The sequence below is a fragment of the Chaetodon trifascialis genome, chromosome 18 (genome assembly GCF_039877785.1).
Source record: "Chaetodon trifascialis isolate fChaTrf1 chromosome 18, fChaTrf1.hap1, whole genome shotgun sequence".
NCBI lineage: Eukaryota > Metazoa > Chordata > Actinopteri > Chaetodontiformes > Chaetodontidae > Chaetodon > Chaetodon trifascialis.
The window spans coordinates 15,139,472-15,156,666 of record NC_092073.1 but is presented as its reverse complement, the minus strand read 5'-3'; the positions used below and the strand labels follow the sequence as shown (position 1 = coordinate 15,156,666).

The window sequence follows — 17,195 nt, the reverse complement described above, 5'->3', positions numbered from 1 at the left end:
GTGTGTGTGTGTGTGTGTGTGTGTGTAAAATCAGCATGCTTTAGTCTTATTGGGTGCACATTTCTTTTAAATTTGAAAAACTCCTAAACAATATCAACTGAGTTTTGTTCCCCTCCACTATAAGTTGCGTGATGCATGTGTGTACATGTGTGTGTGAGGAGTAAAGGAGGTGAGTTGAGGCTGCTGAGAAGCCCAGATAAAGGTGGTGGTGTTGGGGGGAGTCACATGGGAACCATACCCCGGCCCTGCAGTGGAGCACAGGGGGGCATTGAGAGGCACTGGGGTGGGGTTAATCCCCATTCACCCCATCCTTCACTCAGCCGGGCTGGGCACAATGAGCCCCTCCTGCCTCCCCCTGTGTCTCCATGATGACCTTTGACCCCACGTTTACGGCTGCTGTCCCTGGGCCCTTTATGCCTCCATCCTGTTATTATCTGCAATATTTACTCCTTTTGATTTCCCTGCTGGCCATTGTCGTCGCCCACACAGCACTCCTGACTGACTGGAAAACTCAAGTGCTCTCCTTCCTACTCCAGCATCACCCCTGAAACCTTAAAACCCTCAGCAAACACTACCTGAAGAGGGAACGAGTCAGCTTACAGCCACTTATTTATGGCTTTTTGATTTGGGCCACAAGGAGCTGCACAGACGAGCAGCAGCCAATGAATGAATGAATGAGAGTCAAAGAAATGCTGTTACAGGGGCGCCTTGTGGTTACGATGCATTACATGAAACCACAACATCCCTGCTTGGATTCCAGCTGTGGGCCTTTGTTGCATGTCACAGCCTTTCCCACCTTTTCCTGATTGTGTGTATCATCACAATAAATTATCCAGTAAAAGTGAAATGCAGAAAAAGATGAGTACAGTTAACAAATTCAGACTACTTTATATGATGGTCACCAGAATTAATCTATGAAACATAATGCAAAATGATGAGAATTTCTAGAAAAACATCTGTATTATTAAAGCTATAGGAGAGACATATACATATAAAGTAAACAGATAATAAAGGCTGAATATATATATAAGCAATAAATGCGACATAAAAACATTACATTACAGTTAAATACATAAATACTACATTAATAAACACTACTGCTGAGAAAATAATGTTAGCATTAGAAATAAGGAAACACTCACCAACATTTTAACATGCAAAATCACCCCAACAGACGTTTTTCCAGCAGACTTTCTGACTTTGCACAGGTGTTACTAGTAACATTGATTAATCATGGCTCAGGTCCATAAAGTGTCCCAGTAAGCCATTCAAGTGATTAATTAATTACACTACCCTACCATTACTACCCTAACCCTTCCCTCCTCCACCACACCTGATTCAAATGATCAGCTCGTCATCAAGCTCTGCAGTGGCCTGATAACGAGCCACTCATTTGAATCAGATGTGTTGGAGCAGGAAACGTCTAAAACATGCAGGGCAGTGGGGCCCAAGGACCGGAATTGAGAAACACTGGCTTAAACCCATTAAAAGTCATTTTCAGATTTCACTCACTGCTGTTTCTCGCTGATGAATGACTCCAGGTTGCCATCTGCTGACTCTGAACTGCGGTGCACCAATTTCTCCCGCACACACACACAAAACCCAGATCACATGACATGAATGTAAAGACAAATGCACCGGAGTGAAGTTAGAAATGAGGAGCAACATGAACAAGAAGTAAAGGACATAACATGCTGCTGCTGCTGCTGTCATTACCATGAGCAGAAATCAGCCATCATGGCTGCAACGCCTCCTCCACAGACACCCATGGTGGTTGTTTTGGACACTCAGAGTCCTGCAGGTCGGCCATGATGCTGCCAGCTCACAGCAAAGTGAAAACTAGAAAGAGACAACGTGTAAGCAAGTATGTGTGTGTACAGAAGAAAGACAGAAAGCAGTATATATATATATGTATCATATGTACATGGGCCAGTAAATCAGTTAAATTGTTTGTATGAATTTTTACAGAAAAAACAAGTGTCAGAAAAAGAGAAATGATTGTTGGGGTAGGCAAATACCAACACGGGCCACAGAGACCAAGATAAACAAAGCCTTCAGATATGAGAGTCAGAGAAAAGAAGAAAAACAAATGTTTGTGTGCATGCGCATTTTTAGTATCTTTGTGTACCATAAATAGCCACAAGAGGCCATACTTTAGTGGAAACCACAGAGGAGAGGATAACTCCTCTTTTACTCCTCTGCTCTCACTCCTGCTCCTTTTTCCTCATGACTTACTGTCACGCAATTCCCGTCTCCCTTTGAAAAACACGAATCAAACACAAACACACCGAAACGAAGCGATATCAAGCATCCATCAAAGACTTGGAAAAACAGGCCATAACTTCAGCAAACCGCAGGCACAGAAGCAAGAAGACAGGCAGTCTGACCACGCCGAGTTAGGACCTTAAAGCAGGATTTCATGGAGATGAAGTTTAAAACGTGAAGTGGGGCAGAGCACCAGTCAGACGCTCATACGAGCTTTTTGAGGAGGCAACTGCACACACGAGATTGCACGATACATATGAGCACAATATGAACGTACACAGGTTGAGGCGTACAGCCAGAGAGAAAAACTCAAACTCAGTCAAAACAGTGAAGACAAAAAACACAACAAAGTTCATGATAAAAAAAAAATCTGCATTTAATTCAGCCTTTTAAAAACACATCGATAAAATAAACAGGTTTTAAAAGTCCTCCGGTCGAGTCCTCTTCTTGTCATCTCACATGAGCGGACAGGGCGAACCAGCCCTCTCGCTCCCTCCGTCTCTCCATCTGCTGTGGAAGAGGAAAAGTTGTTGCCAGGTTTTAGATCCCAGAGGTGAAACCTGAGTATTTCCATGTAATCCATACTTTGTGCGTGTACCTTTGTTTGGCCATCCCTCGTTTCTCCTCCAAGACTGTGAGAAGACGCTTCTGAACCAGCATATCTGAAAAATAACCGTAACGCATAATGCATAGCATCAAAACAGCCAGTCCTGTGCTGTCATTGTGAGCGAGCTTTAGGAGATGAATTAAATAAGTCAACGGGGAATTCAAGTCAATCTTACAGCACATTTTTAAGATTTCATTCCTGCATCAAACATTTTGTAGTTTTTCTCATTCAAAGCTAAATAAAATATAAACTTCTGTGCCCAGAAATCATTGAACGTGATATTAGGTATGCTCTATGCTTGATACCAAATTATATCACCTGTCTTTCCACTTTACTATCAAGAACCACAAAGTGATGTGGGACATTGACGCATCTTCTTGGGACATCATCCCTCTCATCTGAAAGAGCTACTCACTGTCTCTCACCACCACCAGTGTGTGACTGGAGCTCCTGTGCAGGCAGCAGCATGGACACCTCTGGACTTCCTCTTCCTCCTGAGAATAATACGATACAATTATTTTTTAATTTTTCTTAACAGTTCTTTGCACAGGTGGACAGGGATGTGTCAGGTTGAGCCACCATACCTGCTGAATGCGGGCTGAAGGCAGAAGGAGGGATGGGGGACTCAGAGGGAGAAACTCTGGCTGAAACATTTTGCTTCTGCTGCTCGATGAGCTCCAGCAGTCGACCCCTCGCTGCTGCACTCTGTCTGTTCAGCTCCAGGAGGCGCTGTTCTACACTGCTCAAGGGGAGGGCGTTTGGTGATGTTGCCTGAGCAAACAGAGAAAACTGATAAATCTATGGAGGAAGATTGATGTGGATTTGGTAGAAGATGCAAAGAAATCTCCCGTCCTTATAAACTAATGTGGGGATTCACTTTGAGAGATTCAATCACACCTGATCAGTCGTCGGCTCTCCTTCAGCAGCCTTGACATGCCGACTGCTTCTCCCTGTGCTGCTGCAAACTGACGTCCTCCCCTCTCCAGCGCTTTGGGGCGTGACTCTTCCTGTGCTGCCGGAGCTCCACCTTCGCTGCCCATTGCTGCTGGTAGGCGATCCTCTTACCCCTGACTCAAAGCCCTTAGCCTGGCTAAGCCGGGCCTTAATCAGGTCGTTCTGTCTACTCAGCTGAGCGATCTCGGCCAGCATGGCCTCAGGAGAGAGCTGTGAGCCGAGAGGGTCAGACGTCAGCGATAAATAGGAAGTGGAGGGCAGGCTGGTGAGAGGAAGGCTGGTGAGGCTGGAGGCTGAGCTGTGGGCCTGGACATCCTCACGGGAAGGCAAGATATCTACATGAGGAAGCTCCTGGTGCAGCCGTACAGGGTGAGTCACTGAAGGAGAGGTGGGGAAGCAGCAGACTGCGTAAGACGACATGAGACCATACGGCTGAAATTAGATAACTAACCAGGTAGTTACCAGGAACTTGTTGCAAGTTGTCTCTCTGTCGAGGGGGTGAGAGCAACACAGCAGGAGAAACAGAGGCTTGGCGGCGTTCAGGATCTCGCTCAGCAACTGGTGCAGACTGACAAACTGTTTACAACACGTAAAGACAAATTATACACTATTTTCTATACACACAATCATGTACAGACACAGACACACGCACAGTATGAACCTGCAGCTTTGACATCGGAGCCTTGGTTCGGTTCAATGTGTGCCTCCAGTAATCCAAGTCCCCCCATTGCCAACACCACCGTGTCCAGCTTCTGCTCCACCTCTGCTGTCTGCTGCTGTAACCTGGCCTGAGAGGAACCAAAAACAAAAGACGCAGGATTTATCAGCACAGTCTGAATCTGGACGACAAACTGGTTTCAGAACATGTGGTCAGCTCTGTCTTACCTGCAGGGTGGAGGCTTCTTCTCTCAGAGCCATCGTCTCAGCAGTGAGAGCATCAATAAGCCCACGCTGCTCGCTCAGCTCCTCCTCCAGTCTTCTCCTCTGCTGAGCCTCTTTGTAAGCTTCCTCTTCCTTCTAAGGACGGTTAAACTCTATTAATTAGCCCTAAAGGGACAATAGCAGTGATTGTAGCTCTTACTACAAATCTCATATTCTATATTACTGCTGAACATTTTACAAAGCATGCTGTCTTAGTTTAGATGTAACTGAAACTTGAGTTAGGCAGTTCATCACAATGCAAACCCAGTCTGCTTTTAATGTTTCCAAATGTATGTAACTGTTGCATGCAAATGCAGCTGTAACAGCAGTTGATAAAGACTTATTTAATCAATTACTGTACCTGTTTGAGGAGGTGCACTAAACGTCCCAGAGTGGAAACCAAGCCCACAGAGAATCCAGTGAGGCCCTGTTTTCTGTGCTGTTTTGGACTCTGTGCTGAAGCTGGTTCAGTGTCAGGAATCAGAGTATCCAAATCTGCCTCCACCTGAGCCAACATGGCCTGCAGCAGGCCCAGACTGGACTGGTCCCCACTGAGAGAGGCAACAGAGGAGCCATTCAGCTCTGAATTCTGAGAAATACACTTCCTGGCCCTGCTGGTACGATTACTGATCCCGCCTGAAAAACACAACCAGACACAAAAAAGGTACCCCTCATTTCTTCTGTTTATTGCAGGATTAGGCTGTTGATGATGACACTTTCAAACAACATTATAAAGAGACACATTTCTGCTATTACCTGACTGGCTGAGAGGCAGCTCGGGGTTCAGGACCTGAGAAACCAGGACTGAAGGTTCTTCCTTGCCTTCCTCTGACTGACTTTGTCTGGACCGAATACGCTTGACAGCCACTGTGGCATTGAGAGCTGAAACGGAAAAGTGGGATGAGTTTATAATGTGGGAAAAGGTCTTCACATCTGATTAAATGCACAGTATGTCATTTCTGCTGCTTAGGGTTTGTCAATCACAACAATAGCAACAAATAGAGTTTGCTGACGTGATAGTATCATGATTGGGTACATGTTACCTGTTTGGTCTGGTGCTCTGCCTGATGGGCAGGGGGTTACAGGGACATTATCTCTGTCTGCCACATCACGATTTGGACGGTGGACTTCCTGTCGCTGTATCAATCTCCCCCGAGACTTTGCCTTCATTTTTCGTAGATTGGCCCTTCAAAGAAAAGTATCACAAGCTATGTAGTGGTATCAGCAGGGTCTGAAACTTCAGTAGCAATCAGTAAGAGCTTAAGGTGTGGTATTTCTCTCCTAACAAAGCGCACAAACTGTCTATTTTGCAGGCTTTATTACCTTTGGATTACATGATAGTCAGTAGGACAGGCGTCGTCTTCACTGTAGTCTGCTTCTGAAGCTTCTACTTCATTAAGAGCCTGAAAAGAACCATTTTACACATGCAAACACATTAACACAAACCAAAATCTTTAATGCAACAAAGCAAACCAGAAGGCAAAAAAATATATTATTAAGAAAAAACTGAGACAAAAATGGATGAAAGCTGGTAAAAACATTAACAAACAAACCACAAATGAATAACATTACTTTGACTCACAAACCTGTTGGTCCATCATAGACTGGCTGAGCAGTGACAGCTGAGTTGGAGGATCTGGTCTCTGGAGCACAGGCAGTGCTGAGTCAGAGTCACAGTTTGGAGCCATCGTCACACTGGGGTGCCCTGCAGAAACACACCAACACACTGTATGCAACCAAAAACAAGCCTTAAAATCTCAGCAACAAATAATAAAGAGAAATACAAGTTTACTAATTAACAGAAAATATATGTCTACAAGCAGGGAACAGGTGAACAATCTGTAATTTTCTACGTTTTACTCATTTAGCACTGCATTTCTGTATCTATAGCTATGACAGAGTGAATGAGAAGCTTTCTACCAGTCTGCCTGCGTGGCGCATCTCCAAACAAGTCCTTGACCACAGCCATGGCTCTGTCAGAGCGGGCAAGCACATCTTGTAGCAGCAGCTGGTCAGAGAACACCTGCAGCAGTACCACACACCATCATCATCGTCATCATCGTCATCATCACCATCAAAGGCCCTGTGACAAACTCCTAACCAGATTTATTTATTTACTTAAAAATCAAACTTCTTCCAAAGCACTAAAAAAAAGCAGCATGCAAAGAAGACACTAAAATGAGCATGAAAATCATCGTCACACACACCTCCCTGATGATGCTGAGGCTGGCGTGGTCGAGAGGCGCAGGGCTCCCAGGGTGCCTGAAACGGCGTTTTAGGGCTTTCTCTCTCAGCTCCCACTGAGCTGCGGCCTTGTTGTGGGATTTGTGAATCTCATGCCGATGGCTCTGAAGCAGAAGCAAACAATCAGAAAAGCAAACACAGGCTGGAAACAACTGTTCTAATTGCTTCAGGCCTTTGGACTCACTCAAATGATGTTCAAGTGCTATCGTAATGCACAGCGTGAGACAGAAGAGTAAGCATTGCTTCTCTGTTATACACATCACAATAACAAAGCACCAGTGAACACGGGCACCATCAAACACCTTACCAGCTCTGCAGGTGTCGGCTTGTGCACAGATAGGTCATTGACAGTGTTCTGAAACCAACAAGGGAGAGATGTATTACTATTGTTAAAATATAATATTTTCTTCATTTCAGAAAAACAGTCTAACAGATAAATTACCACATCAGATGCACTATAAACGTGACTGTCTTAAGAATGTACCCCAAAAAACAAGTACACGACAAAGCTGCTGTCAGTGAGTGGTCCTCATACTTTCCCACAGGTGAAGTGCAGTCAGTACTCACCACCCACTCTCTTTTGGGAGCAGCTGCCTTCTTGGGCCGAACAGGCCTTTTCCCTTTGGTGTGTTGTTGTGGACGCCCCACTCTCACAAACGACATCTATACACAGACAATATGAAAAGAGTCGTCCGATGGCTTTAGAGATATTTTGTTTTAACCTGTAGTTTGCACATGTAGCGTAAACACTTTAGTTAGCTCAACGCAGCAGAAAATGTAACTGAGGTTAGCTTAAGTGTTAGTGGACCACCAGAACCCAGCAGCGTTAGCTATTTGTTGCTACCCAAATACTAAAATAACACTTACGGTTTGTGCTACGAAGCCACTTTTAGTTGTTTAAAAGAGCGCTTCAGGTTGTATATAACTTTAAATGTGCTAGCACAGCTCAGCGGTTTGCTAACTCTTCAGTCTGTCCAGTCTTCAGTTTGTTGTGTGACAGTTTTTCAACAGTTGCGCGCCACTTCCTGTGCCGTTGCTACGGACACCGCTTCACGGCGGAGCATGATGGGAAATGAAGTACAGAGGAGCATGGAGGCTGTATAGCTTCACCTATAGCAATGCGTAGAATTTGTTAGCTTATCCAGTAGCACCAAAGCTAAATATTCAGTTCAAGTACAGTAACTCCAAAGTGGGTACTTAAGTACAGTTCATATTAAAATTGTAGGTTTTATACATAAAATCTTGCAATCTTGTAAAGCTAGTATGAAGTTAGCATAGCTGTTGTAATGTAATGTTGTGAACTAAAAAGTATATTTTCCTACAACTGATTTTGCAATAGATTTATTAAGTAACATAGATGGAAATACGCAGATGAAATAAAAGTACCCGAGTTTGCAGTTAAACAGTTTGTAGAACTTGAGTAAATATACATTTGAGCAAAAGACATCTGTCTGCTCTTATCCTGTTTATCTATAGGTTTTGCCAGGTGTTTGTAAATGAGCAAGAATCTGGCGGCTCCACTAGATGGCGCTGTCACCATTTAAATCCCTGCTGGCGGGGGAAGGACGCCAAACAGCCAAAACTCTCAGCTGCTTTTCACCATGAAAAGTTGAACTGAATTTGGAAAATTGCTCCAAGCAAATCTCTGTTAAGGAGTGATGAGAAAAGCTGTAGTATCAGACGGGAAGTGAAATAAAAGCACGGTTAAGTGACTATTAAAGTAGAAAAAACCCTTGACCTCTGATCTGGATGATACTGGAAAATATATCTATTTTTTTGGATTTTCTATATATTCAATAATTTGGATTTGGATTTATTTGGATATATTATTTTCCAGTTGGTACTGTCCCAAAAAATGGTCTCCATAAAGTTTTAATGTGTGCTTTTTATTCTCAGTTAGGACATTATTTAAAAAGTTTCAAGCGGAAACTGTATTGAACTCTTTGCAACTTGACACTTGGAAGTTCCTTCGGTTTATTCTGTGTTAAGGGGGATGTGTGTTTGCATCTGCCTCTTCACACGCCCCTCTCACTCTGACGCGAAGTAGGATAGACTCTGCGCGCTCTAGTTCAATCGGGCGAGACTGACCCAGACTTGGGTGGCTGACTTCTGACGCCCAACAATGCGGACCAAGCCACAAAAGTTTGAAAAGGTATCTTTACGCACGGGGCTGATGGCGAGGGCTCTCAGGAAGGACAGCAGCATGGATCAGCGTACAACAGTTGGCTTCTCTGCATCCCTGTGGGAAGACATTTGAAGAGTCTGGAGACATGAACAGCCTCGCCTCTGTGCCAGAGGAGATCATTTAGTCTTGGATTTAGCAGGAGCTCTGGAGGTTTACAGCTGGAGTATCTTAAAGCTTAACGCACTCGAATTTCTGTGACAGATTTGCTTTCAGTACTTGTGTTTTGGTTTGTGCAACTCTTGGATAATCGCCCACACTGCGGAGTCGCTTTTGGAGACGTTGGATCTGAATTACGCACGGGATTCCTCTGACAAATGACAGCTTCTAAGTGGCGTGTTACTCCCTTACTTCATCCCCTCCGCTCCCTGTATCGCACCTATCCACCGCATCACCCCCATCACCAGGTGAGGTAGACACGGGGAGTGAAAGCCTCTCTGTCTCCTTCAGTGCGCCGTCGTGCGGTCGCGGGCCACCTGGCCGAGGATGTGGGGAGGAGGTTTCCCGATGTATGTCACCGTGATTGTGACTCTGCTCCTGGTAATCATCGACGTGAAAGCCAGCGGGGAGTATTGCCACGGCTGGCACGACTCCCAGGGAGCGTGGAAAGAAGGGTTTCAATGCCCGGAGAAGATAGACGGCGAGGACGCGATCATCTGCTGCGGGAAATGCGAGCTGCGCTACTGCTGCTCCAGCACGGACGCACGGCTGGATCAGGGGAGCTGCGATAACGACCGGCAGACTCAGGATCCCGGAGCAGAGAGCAAGGAGAGCAAGGACTCCGGTGCAGGTATAAGCCTATAACTTTCGCGGTTTCAACACCTTCACCACAAATATTGTCCACGCCGGTTACCATACCAGTCATCATTGTGAATGGTTTGAAAGAAAAAACATGTTATAACTACAAGAGAGAACAAAACCAATGAAAAAAAAAAAGAATTCCATACAAGAATGGTTTATACAAAATAAAGATAAAAGATAATTAGTGATTCTGGGGTCCTGATTTTTGTTGGATGTCGTTTTGGGGTACAGGGGCTGTCGCAATAAAAGCCTGCAAGAACGTAGGAAAACGAGCAGACCTGTTGCTTCAGTACTGGTCAGTGTTGCTGGTCTCAGCAATTTGTTATTAGGTATATTCCAAATGATCTGAGCTGAAAGTAGCTTATTAATACAAATAACTGCCATGCGCCTTGATGCCTTGCCCAAGGCGCGTGTACAGGATGGCTTCAATTTGACTGTAAATTGCAGACATGTTATAGGTTTCGGCTTCCTCTCATAAACCCAACAGTCTCACATTGTCTCCACGTTGAGAGGTTCATCTGCTGCCTGCTCCGGTTGGCAACGACAGCTGCACAGGAGACAGCGGCAGACTCCTCAAAAAAAGTTAACTGCACTCACAAATGGCAAACTGTGCCGTGCTGCGCTTATAAATAGCTGTGTTTGTTCTGGCCTGTAACAGTGCAAGAGGGGGCCGAGCTCAGATCACGCTGTCCCCACGGGGATCAAGTTTGGACTTGACCGGATCTTGGACAGTGGCTCACCAAAGGCGCTGACAGCTCTGCTCATTAAAAAAAACACACAAATCGCGTTATGTGTCATTTCCTTTCAGGCTCGTGGAGCTCCTTTCCCATCGTCAACCCCCCCAGTAACTCTGTGGGCTTTCAGGGGATTCTGACCTGCTCCTAACAGGACACTCATACTCATTCACAGAAGAAGCTGCATTTAAGAGAGGCATCATTGCCAAAACTTGAAGCAAAATATATCCAGTATTTATATACTTATGGACAAGACAAACGTCTGGCTTCCCATTCATCAGTGCTTACATTTCTATAAATTACACTACCATAAAGACCCTTGAGACTATCTTTGATAAAAGATCAACAAGTAGATGAGAGCACTCCAGAAAAATAGAGCAAATGTTGGACAACAGAGAAAAAGGCGACACGGGCTGACATCATGCATCCCTGGAGGATATCATGCCCTCTTTTGGACCTCCAGCTATAATCTGTCATTTGCTAAGACAATCATGCCTTATCACTGCAGGAAGAGGTATATACATTTCATTCAGTGGCCCCCAGCCAAAATAACTTAAAGAAAAGCAGCTTTTTTTTTTTTTCATTTGAGGGCTATTTCAGTGTGTGCATTTTGCTCATTTTTCTTATGCTTGCAGCCTATTAATCATCCAGGGAAAGATACACACTGTAACGTCAATGGATAACAGGCAGGAAATTATTAATGCGCTCAACATGAAGGAACATATGGTATTTAGGAACAGGAGAATGCCCGTGGGATAGTCGCTGGAGACGAGGGAGAGTCCAGCCAGCACAGCCACAAAGACTGTGCCCAAAACAAGAGCTTAAGGGAGGGGGCTGCAGTTACTGCGGCATGGCTGCCTCAGCTCAACTGCAGCAACAGGTGTGGAGGGGTGACAGGGAACAATAGGAGGGTTTCAAGAAGCATGTGCTCACGATGAGAAAGTCACACATAGCAAGAGATAAAGACATAAAGTCCAGTTTCTAAATAGCAGACAGTTAGATCCTGAATTTGACAAGTAAAAACAGCTTTTGATTGATTTGATTCAGTGGTACAAAGTGAATATGAACATTTATTCAAGCACTTTGTTTAAGTACAGCGGTGAGGTATTTGTACTTTACTTTCCAGGCTACTTTATACTTGTAATTCATCACAATTCAGACGGAAATGTTGTATGTTTTGCTTGATTACAGTTTTTTTTGTTTTTGTTTTTTACTGTTGATGTGAGTCAATTACATGTCAAAATCAGAAGATTGAACTATTTGTCATGTTTCAGATATTTATGAGTTGGTAACTGGTCCCTAAAGATAGATGATTCATTTAAATAACTGTTTGAGGCCAAAAGAGGTAAAAGTTTTCAACATTTCCTAAAAAAAAAAAAGAAGATTAAAAGTCCAAAGAAATGAGTTTTGAGCCATGCTAGCTGTGTGGCTCTGTGGATGGCAGTGTCGGTCAGTCAGATTGAAATAATCTAGATTGAAATATCTCAACAACTGCTGGGTGTCCATGACATTTAGTTCATGTTCCCCAGAGGATGAATCAAAATTATCCCCTGGCTTGTCCTCTAGCGCCACCTGCAGGTGTGGTGGTTTTGGCCCAAGTTGTGATTTTGAGTGAAATGTCTTGACATTAGCTATTTGCTGGATTTCCGTGATTTTTTACATTCACAACCCCCTCAGAATAAATTGTAATTGATTTGTCCAACACTTGGCTAGTTAAAAGTTAAACAGGAGACATTCACACCAGCCTCAGTTGTAGCTGTGGTGCTAAGTAGCAAATGTTAGCATGTTAACACACTGAATCAAAACACTGTAAACATTATAGGCTACCTGCTAAACAACTTAGCATTGCCATTGGGAGCATATTAGCATGCTGAGATTAGCATTTAGCTCAACAAAACATTTTACCTGAGCAGCTACAGCCTCTCAGATACTCAAAGGCTCGTTTCTTCTGTCCAGCCCCCTTTGAGACCTCCCAAATTTATCTTGTGACCTTTGGGACGGGGCCCAACCCTTGCATTGAGAGCCACTGGACTGATTTACCTAACAGAATATAAACTGGTTAAAACTAGCTCCACCCGGAGCAACAGCAAATGCTGCTTACATGTTGATGCATGATCAAGGGTCAAATGATGTGATATATAATTATGTATCAGTCAAAGGTATGGATTTCTGCCTAATGACTTGCTTTACTTTTGATACTTTAAGTACATTTTACTGATAATAATTCTGTACTTTCCCTTAAGCAGGACTTTTACTTGTAATGAAGCACTTTAAGGTTGCTGTAATGGTATTTGTACTTTAGAAAAGGATCTGAGTATTACTCCCACCAACTTTCAGAGGTGCCTTTTTTCCCCCTCCATCACTGATTTACAGTACAGTGTTTTGGAAAGAAGCTCTGCAGTGAAAATAGGGATGAAGTAACACAAGACGAAAGTTTTTGCAGTTACTAATCCTCATCATCCATGCAGAAAAAGGGAGTGGGAGCAGAGATGTTGAGGTGGAGGCCATATAAGTGCAGGAAAGTAGGGCAGTCAAAGGCTCCCTGGGACATTTCTGCGCTTGTAACTTATATATGTGTTGCCATAACAGAGTTCCTGTTAAAACCTGTTTACAGGAAGGTGCGTAGTTGTGAGGTGCATTAGCCTCTGAAGTTGACACCGCTCCTTGTCAAAGGGAAAGGTCCCAACGTGTTTCATGTCACCGTGTCTTGGCCTCTGCTGTCGCTGGTCTGTGTCATGTGTCACTTGGACTTACCGCCACAGCTAACGAATGTCCTCCAGCTCTTAACAGGTTTCACGCACTAATCCGTTTTAATACCCTGCTACTTTTGATCAACATTTTGAAAAGTTTCTCAAGGCCGAGTGGATGTATTTCAAAGACACAAAAGGAAACTGGAGCCAGTTGCCACCTCTCTCTATTTGGCATACAGTTACACCTCATAACACATGGGCACATTCAAAGCGGAAAATAACTACACCCTGCGGGAACAATAAAACACAACTAATCACTTATAATGTAACATGGCCTTTATTGTGTTTGCAAGGTGTTTGTGTGAGTGGGCATGGGAATGGACAAGTTAAGGAACACACCTCAGAAGTGACCTCATCTCGCCTGTCACCCTGTTTCTGCCAAAAACATTCGCTCTGAGCCTTCATTATTTAGCCGAAAAGGTGCTGTTAGAACAAAAACTGTTTTAAAAAAAAGTTGATCATGTTTCAAAGTTGTTGTTGGAGCTTCTCCTGCTCACTGGAGCTGAGATCTTCACACATAAAACTGTCAGGATTTTTTTTTTTTTTACCTGTTTGTTTAATAATGCCTCTGCTATTTGACCCACCAAATGACCCTCTGATTGGTGGGATTGTGAGAGTTACACAAGCGCTTTCTTTCCAGTCTGATTTGCTGTTTTAAACGAAAAGAAAGTAAAGGTCAGTGAGAAGGAATTGGCTTACTCCTTTGATTTAAAGGGCTGAATAAACTCCCATTCAGCTACATTAAATCAGTCAACTTTAATACCCTTCTTTAAGCCGAAGCCAAGTACTGTAGTTCAACTTGAGTAACTTATTTTCAAAGGGTTGGTCATAAATAGCTGAAGAAAAAAGAAGGGTCACAAATATCTGCTGGCAGTCGGCCTTAAGAATGTCACCCATGCAACACACACACACACACACACACACACACACACACACACACACACACACACACACACACACACACACACACACACACACACACACACACACACACACACACACACACACACAGGTCTGCAGGGTCGAGGAGTCTGGGGACACAGCAGGGTGCTGAGGATTAAAACAGATCAAAACAAAGTTAATAACTGCTAATGAGAGCCTGGGACTCCCCGGGGACCCGATCCCAGTGTACCTCTCATTCTTCTACGCAAGTCCAAACACTCTGCTCAGTCTTTTGTTTCACTGTCTCCTCCAATCTCCACTCACATGCAGGAGCGTTGCCTGCGAAGAGAGGCAAGATGTGCGAGTGTGAGGCGGCATTGCTTTCTGAAGTTTAATGTTCATGTTAGAAGAGAACAGAAACAGGTCTGATTGCAGTTTCTTTTAATAAGCATGTGTCTGTCTTCTCTCTCTGTAGTGCCCATCTATGTGCCGTTCCTGATCGTGGGCTCAGTGTTTGTGGCTTTCATCTTGGTGGGCTCTGTGGTTGCTGTGTGCTGCTGCCGCTGCCTCCGGCCCAAACAGGAACTGTCATCAGGAGGTGCGACAGGAAGCGGGGCAGGCAGTGGTCGCCTCTTGGAAACCATCCCTATGATGGCCAGTGCAGGGACCTCTAGAGGTTCATCATCCCGCCAGTCCAGCACGGCCACCTCATCTAGCTCCTCCGCCCCGCCAGCCGCACCCCGCCCCGCTCCTCCTCCCCTCATGCGGGCTCAGGCCTCCTGCTGCCTGCCCCCTGATGCCAGCGTCTTCGTCAACATGCCCACTAACTTCTCTGTGCTCAACTGCCAGCAGGCCACGCAAATCATGCCTCACCAGGGACAGTTTCTGCACCCGCAGTACATCGGCTACGCCCACCCTGTGTCCCCTACCCCAGCCTTCCTGGATGCCACTCAGGGTGGATACAGACCCCTCCAGTCCCCCTGCCCTCCTCCCACCGGTGGGTCCAGTGTCACCAGTGACCAGAAATACCCTCCTGTGACTGTGTGATGAGGGGTCAACATGCAGACCACTCTGCTGCTTTGTTGTGAAGTTTAACCTGTGAGGGCTGCACCAGAGACCTTTTGGGGGGATGCTGACAGAGTGGATAAAGAAAGGCAGGGAGTCAGACTCACATGAAGGACTCATAAAGCCATTGAGGCAGCAGGACCTGCCCTGCTATTGTGTGTGTCTGTTTAGTGTGTGTCATATGATCTACTGCTTGGCAAGTTTAAATGAGCTAAGCTCAGCCTGTGATGGGGGTAAGATTGATGCATAAACAAGTTTCTGTCTTGATGCAAAGACAAAACTGCATTTTGGAGGGTTAAACAGCCCAGATGGGTGATAATGCACAGCTCACTGCAGCCCACAGCTCAAATAAACTGTGCATGTGTCTGTGTTTGCATGCATGTGTATGTGAGTATGAGGAAAAGATTTTTTTTGGCTTGTATGTGCTGGAATGAGCGATGACTGGATGATTTACAGCAGTGAACTGTATGGAAAATGGATATTCAACCAAAAAAAAACAAAAAAAACAAAACAACTATGACCACATGCTGTGTTTATGCCATGTGCACATCTGCACTTGTGAATTGTTGTGAGTGGTTTATACAATGCGGTATATGTTTGCGTTGAAAGTATGAAGAAAGAAAGCATGTTTGTACTGTATGTGTGTGAGCTGGTGTGAAGTGAGGAGGGATGTGGTCGTATGAGTAATTGTGAGTGAACTGTGTGTAATGGGAAATGCAGGTGGCGTGATGTGAAAGGCAGTCACAATCTCCCTGTAGACCATTTAAAATGTAATGAAGTGAACACAGGACATAGACTGTGACGCTCCACCCTACTATACAACCCCCCTCCTGCCACCCAAAAAGAAAAAACACACACACATAAAATCCCCAACTGCCCTGTGTGGAAACACACACAGACCCCCAGAAAATTTAAATATTCACGCAAGGCTGGCAGTTAATGTACCTGACAAGTGTGAGAGTGTGACAGAGAAGGAGTGAGAGGCAGCTCTCTGAAGATTACGGAGTTAATTATACAGTGAAAACTCAGCCAGCTGCCCCTTCACTTCTCTCCCATGAGAGGTGTGTGTGCATGTGTGTGTATTTAACACTCCTACAGTTCAGTGCGTTAGTGGAGGGCACCGGCAGCTCCAGGGCAGCTTTGACTCATTATTTTCCACTTAAGGAGGGCAAAGAAATGTCTGTTATTGGTTGCGAATCAGAAGAAAATGAGTTAAGGTTGCATTTTTTCCACTGTTCTGTGTACTGTTGTGCAGCTGGGTCACTGGTAACTCAGTAACATGCAACTTGAGGAATGTACTGCTCCACTGAGTGTGCAGCCTACAGTCCTGAAACCGGCATCTTTCTGTACCTCATCTGTGCTCAGAGCATGTCTGTAAGATACAGTTGGCAGCTTGTGTGTGACCATATAATCGATAAAATGACGTATGAAAATTGGCCCAATTTCATGCAGGAGTGACATTTTTCATACGAATTCTACAAAAATAAACTTTCAAACAGAGTGCAGTGTGTTGAGAGCTTGCGTGTTTCAGCATTTTATGTCCTTCTACTGACAAAAAGCGCATGACAAGCAATGCTTTGTGCTTTAAAGGTGGATTTCTTTTGTTGCCACTGCACCTCTGGATAAGTGATATTTACATACACACACTTGGAAACCCGGTTAACAAAAAACAAATGTGTGGCGAATGGGTTTTGCACACAGAGCTGTCTCGAATTCTTAATCCTCTTGAAACACAAACACTCTCATACTTAAACACTAATTACACCCATTCACAGACAGCTCTACCACCC

The 17,195-nt window shown here is 44.6% G+C and overlaps 2 protein-coding genes across 4 annotated transcripts; one reads left to right on the top strand and one right to left on the bottom strand.

Annotated features, from left to right (window-relative positions):
• Positions 1-2,618: 2,618 nt before the first annotated feature.
• spice1 (spindle and centriole associated protein 1) lies at positions 2,619-8,018 on the bottom strand. Of its 3 annotated transcripts, none has more exons than XM_070986504.1 (18): positions 7,859-8,018; positions 7,559-7,654; positions 7,299-7,346; positions 6,955-7,095; positions 6,668-6,770; positions 6,334-6,452; positions 6,071-6,150; positions 5,791-5,933; positions 5,504-5,629; positions 5,109-5,383; positions 4,712-4,843; positions 4,488-4,614; positions 4,289-4,402; positions 3,770-4,203; positions 3,457-3,643; positions 3,288-3,366; positions 2,864-2,927; positions 2,619-2,775 (listed from the first exon to the last, which is right to left on the bottom strand). In XM_070986504.1, the coding sequence occupies exons 2-18, from the start codon at positions 7,652-7,654 to the stop codon at positions 2,716-2,718; spliced, it is 2,328 nt and encodes a 775-aa protein (XP_070842605.1). In that variant the 5' UTR covers positions 7,859-8,018; the 3' UTR covers positions 2,619-2,715. The 3 variants fall into 3 exon arrangements, with proteins under 3 accessions (XP_070842605.1, XP_070842607.1, XP_070842606.1); XM_070986506.1 differs by having other exon boundaries at positions 2,620-2,775; positions 4,289-4,384; XM_070986505.1 differs by having other exon boundaries at positions 2,640-2,772.
• A 1,166-nt stretch (positions 8,019-9,184) lies between these two features.
• On the top strand, positions 9,185-15,893 carry LOC139347061 (protein shisa-2). The gene is made up of 2 exons (XM_070986507.1): positions 9,185-9,963; positions 14,816-15,893. The coding sequence occupies exons 1-2, from the start codon at positions 9,660-9,662 to the stop codon at positions 15,385-15,387; spliced, it is 876 nt and encodes a 291-aa protein (XP_070842608.1). The 5' UTR covers positions 9,185-9,659; the 3' UTR covers positions 15,388-15,893.
• The last annotated feature ends 1,302 nt before the right edge of the window (positions 15,894-17,195 follow it).

Bases quoted from the DNA above. Each gene is read 5' to 3' on its own strand.
- spice1 (XM_070986504.1), bottom strand. From the start codon at position 7,654: ATGTCGTTTGTGAGAGTGGGGCGTCCACAACAACACACCAAAGGGAAA. The intron at 3,644-3,769 runs GTGTGATTGAAT...CTGTTTGCTCAG, and splicing joins GAGAGCCGACGACTGATCAG to GCAACATCACCAAACGCCCT. The intron at 2,776-2,863 runs GTACACGCACAA...CCTCTTCCACAG, and splicing joins CGAGGGATGGCCAAACAAAG to CAGATGGAGAGACGGAGGGA.
- LOC139347061 (XM_070986507.1), top strand. From the start codon at position 9,660: ATGTGGGGAGGAGGTTTCCCGATGTATGTCACCGTGATTGTGACTCTG. The intron at 9,964-14,815 runs GTATAAGCCTAT...CTCTCTCTGTAG, and splicing joins GAGCAAGGACTCCGGTGCAG to TGCCCATCTATGTGCCGTTC.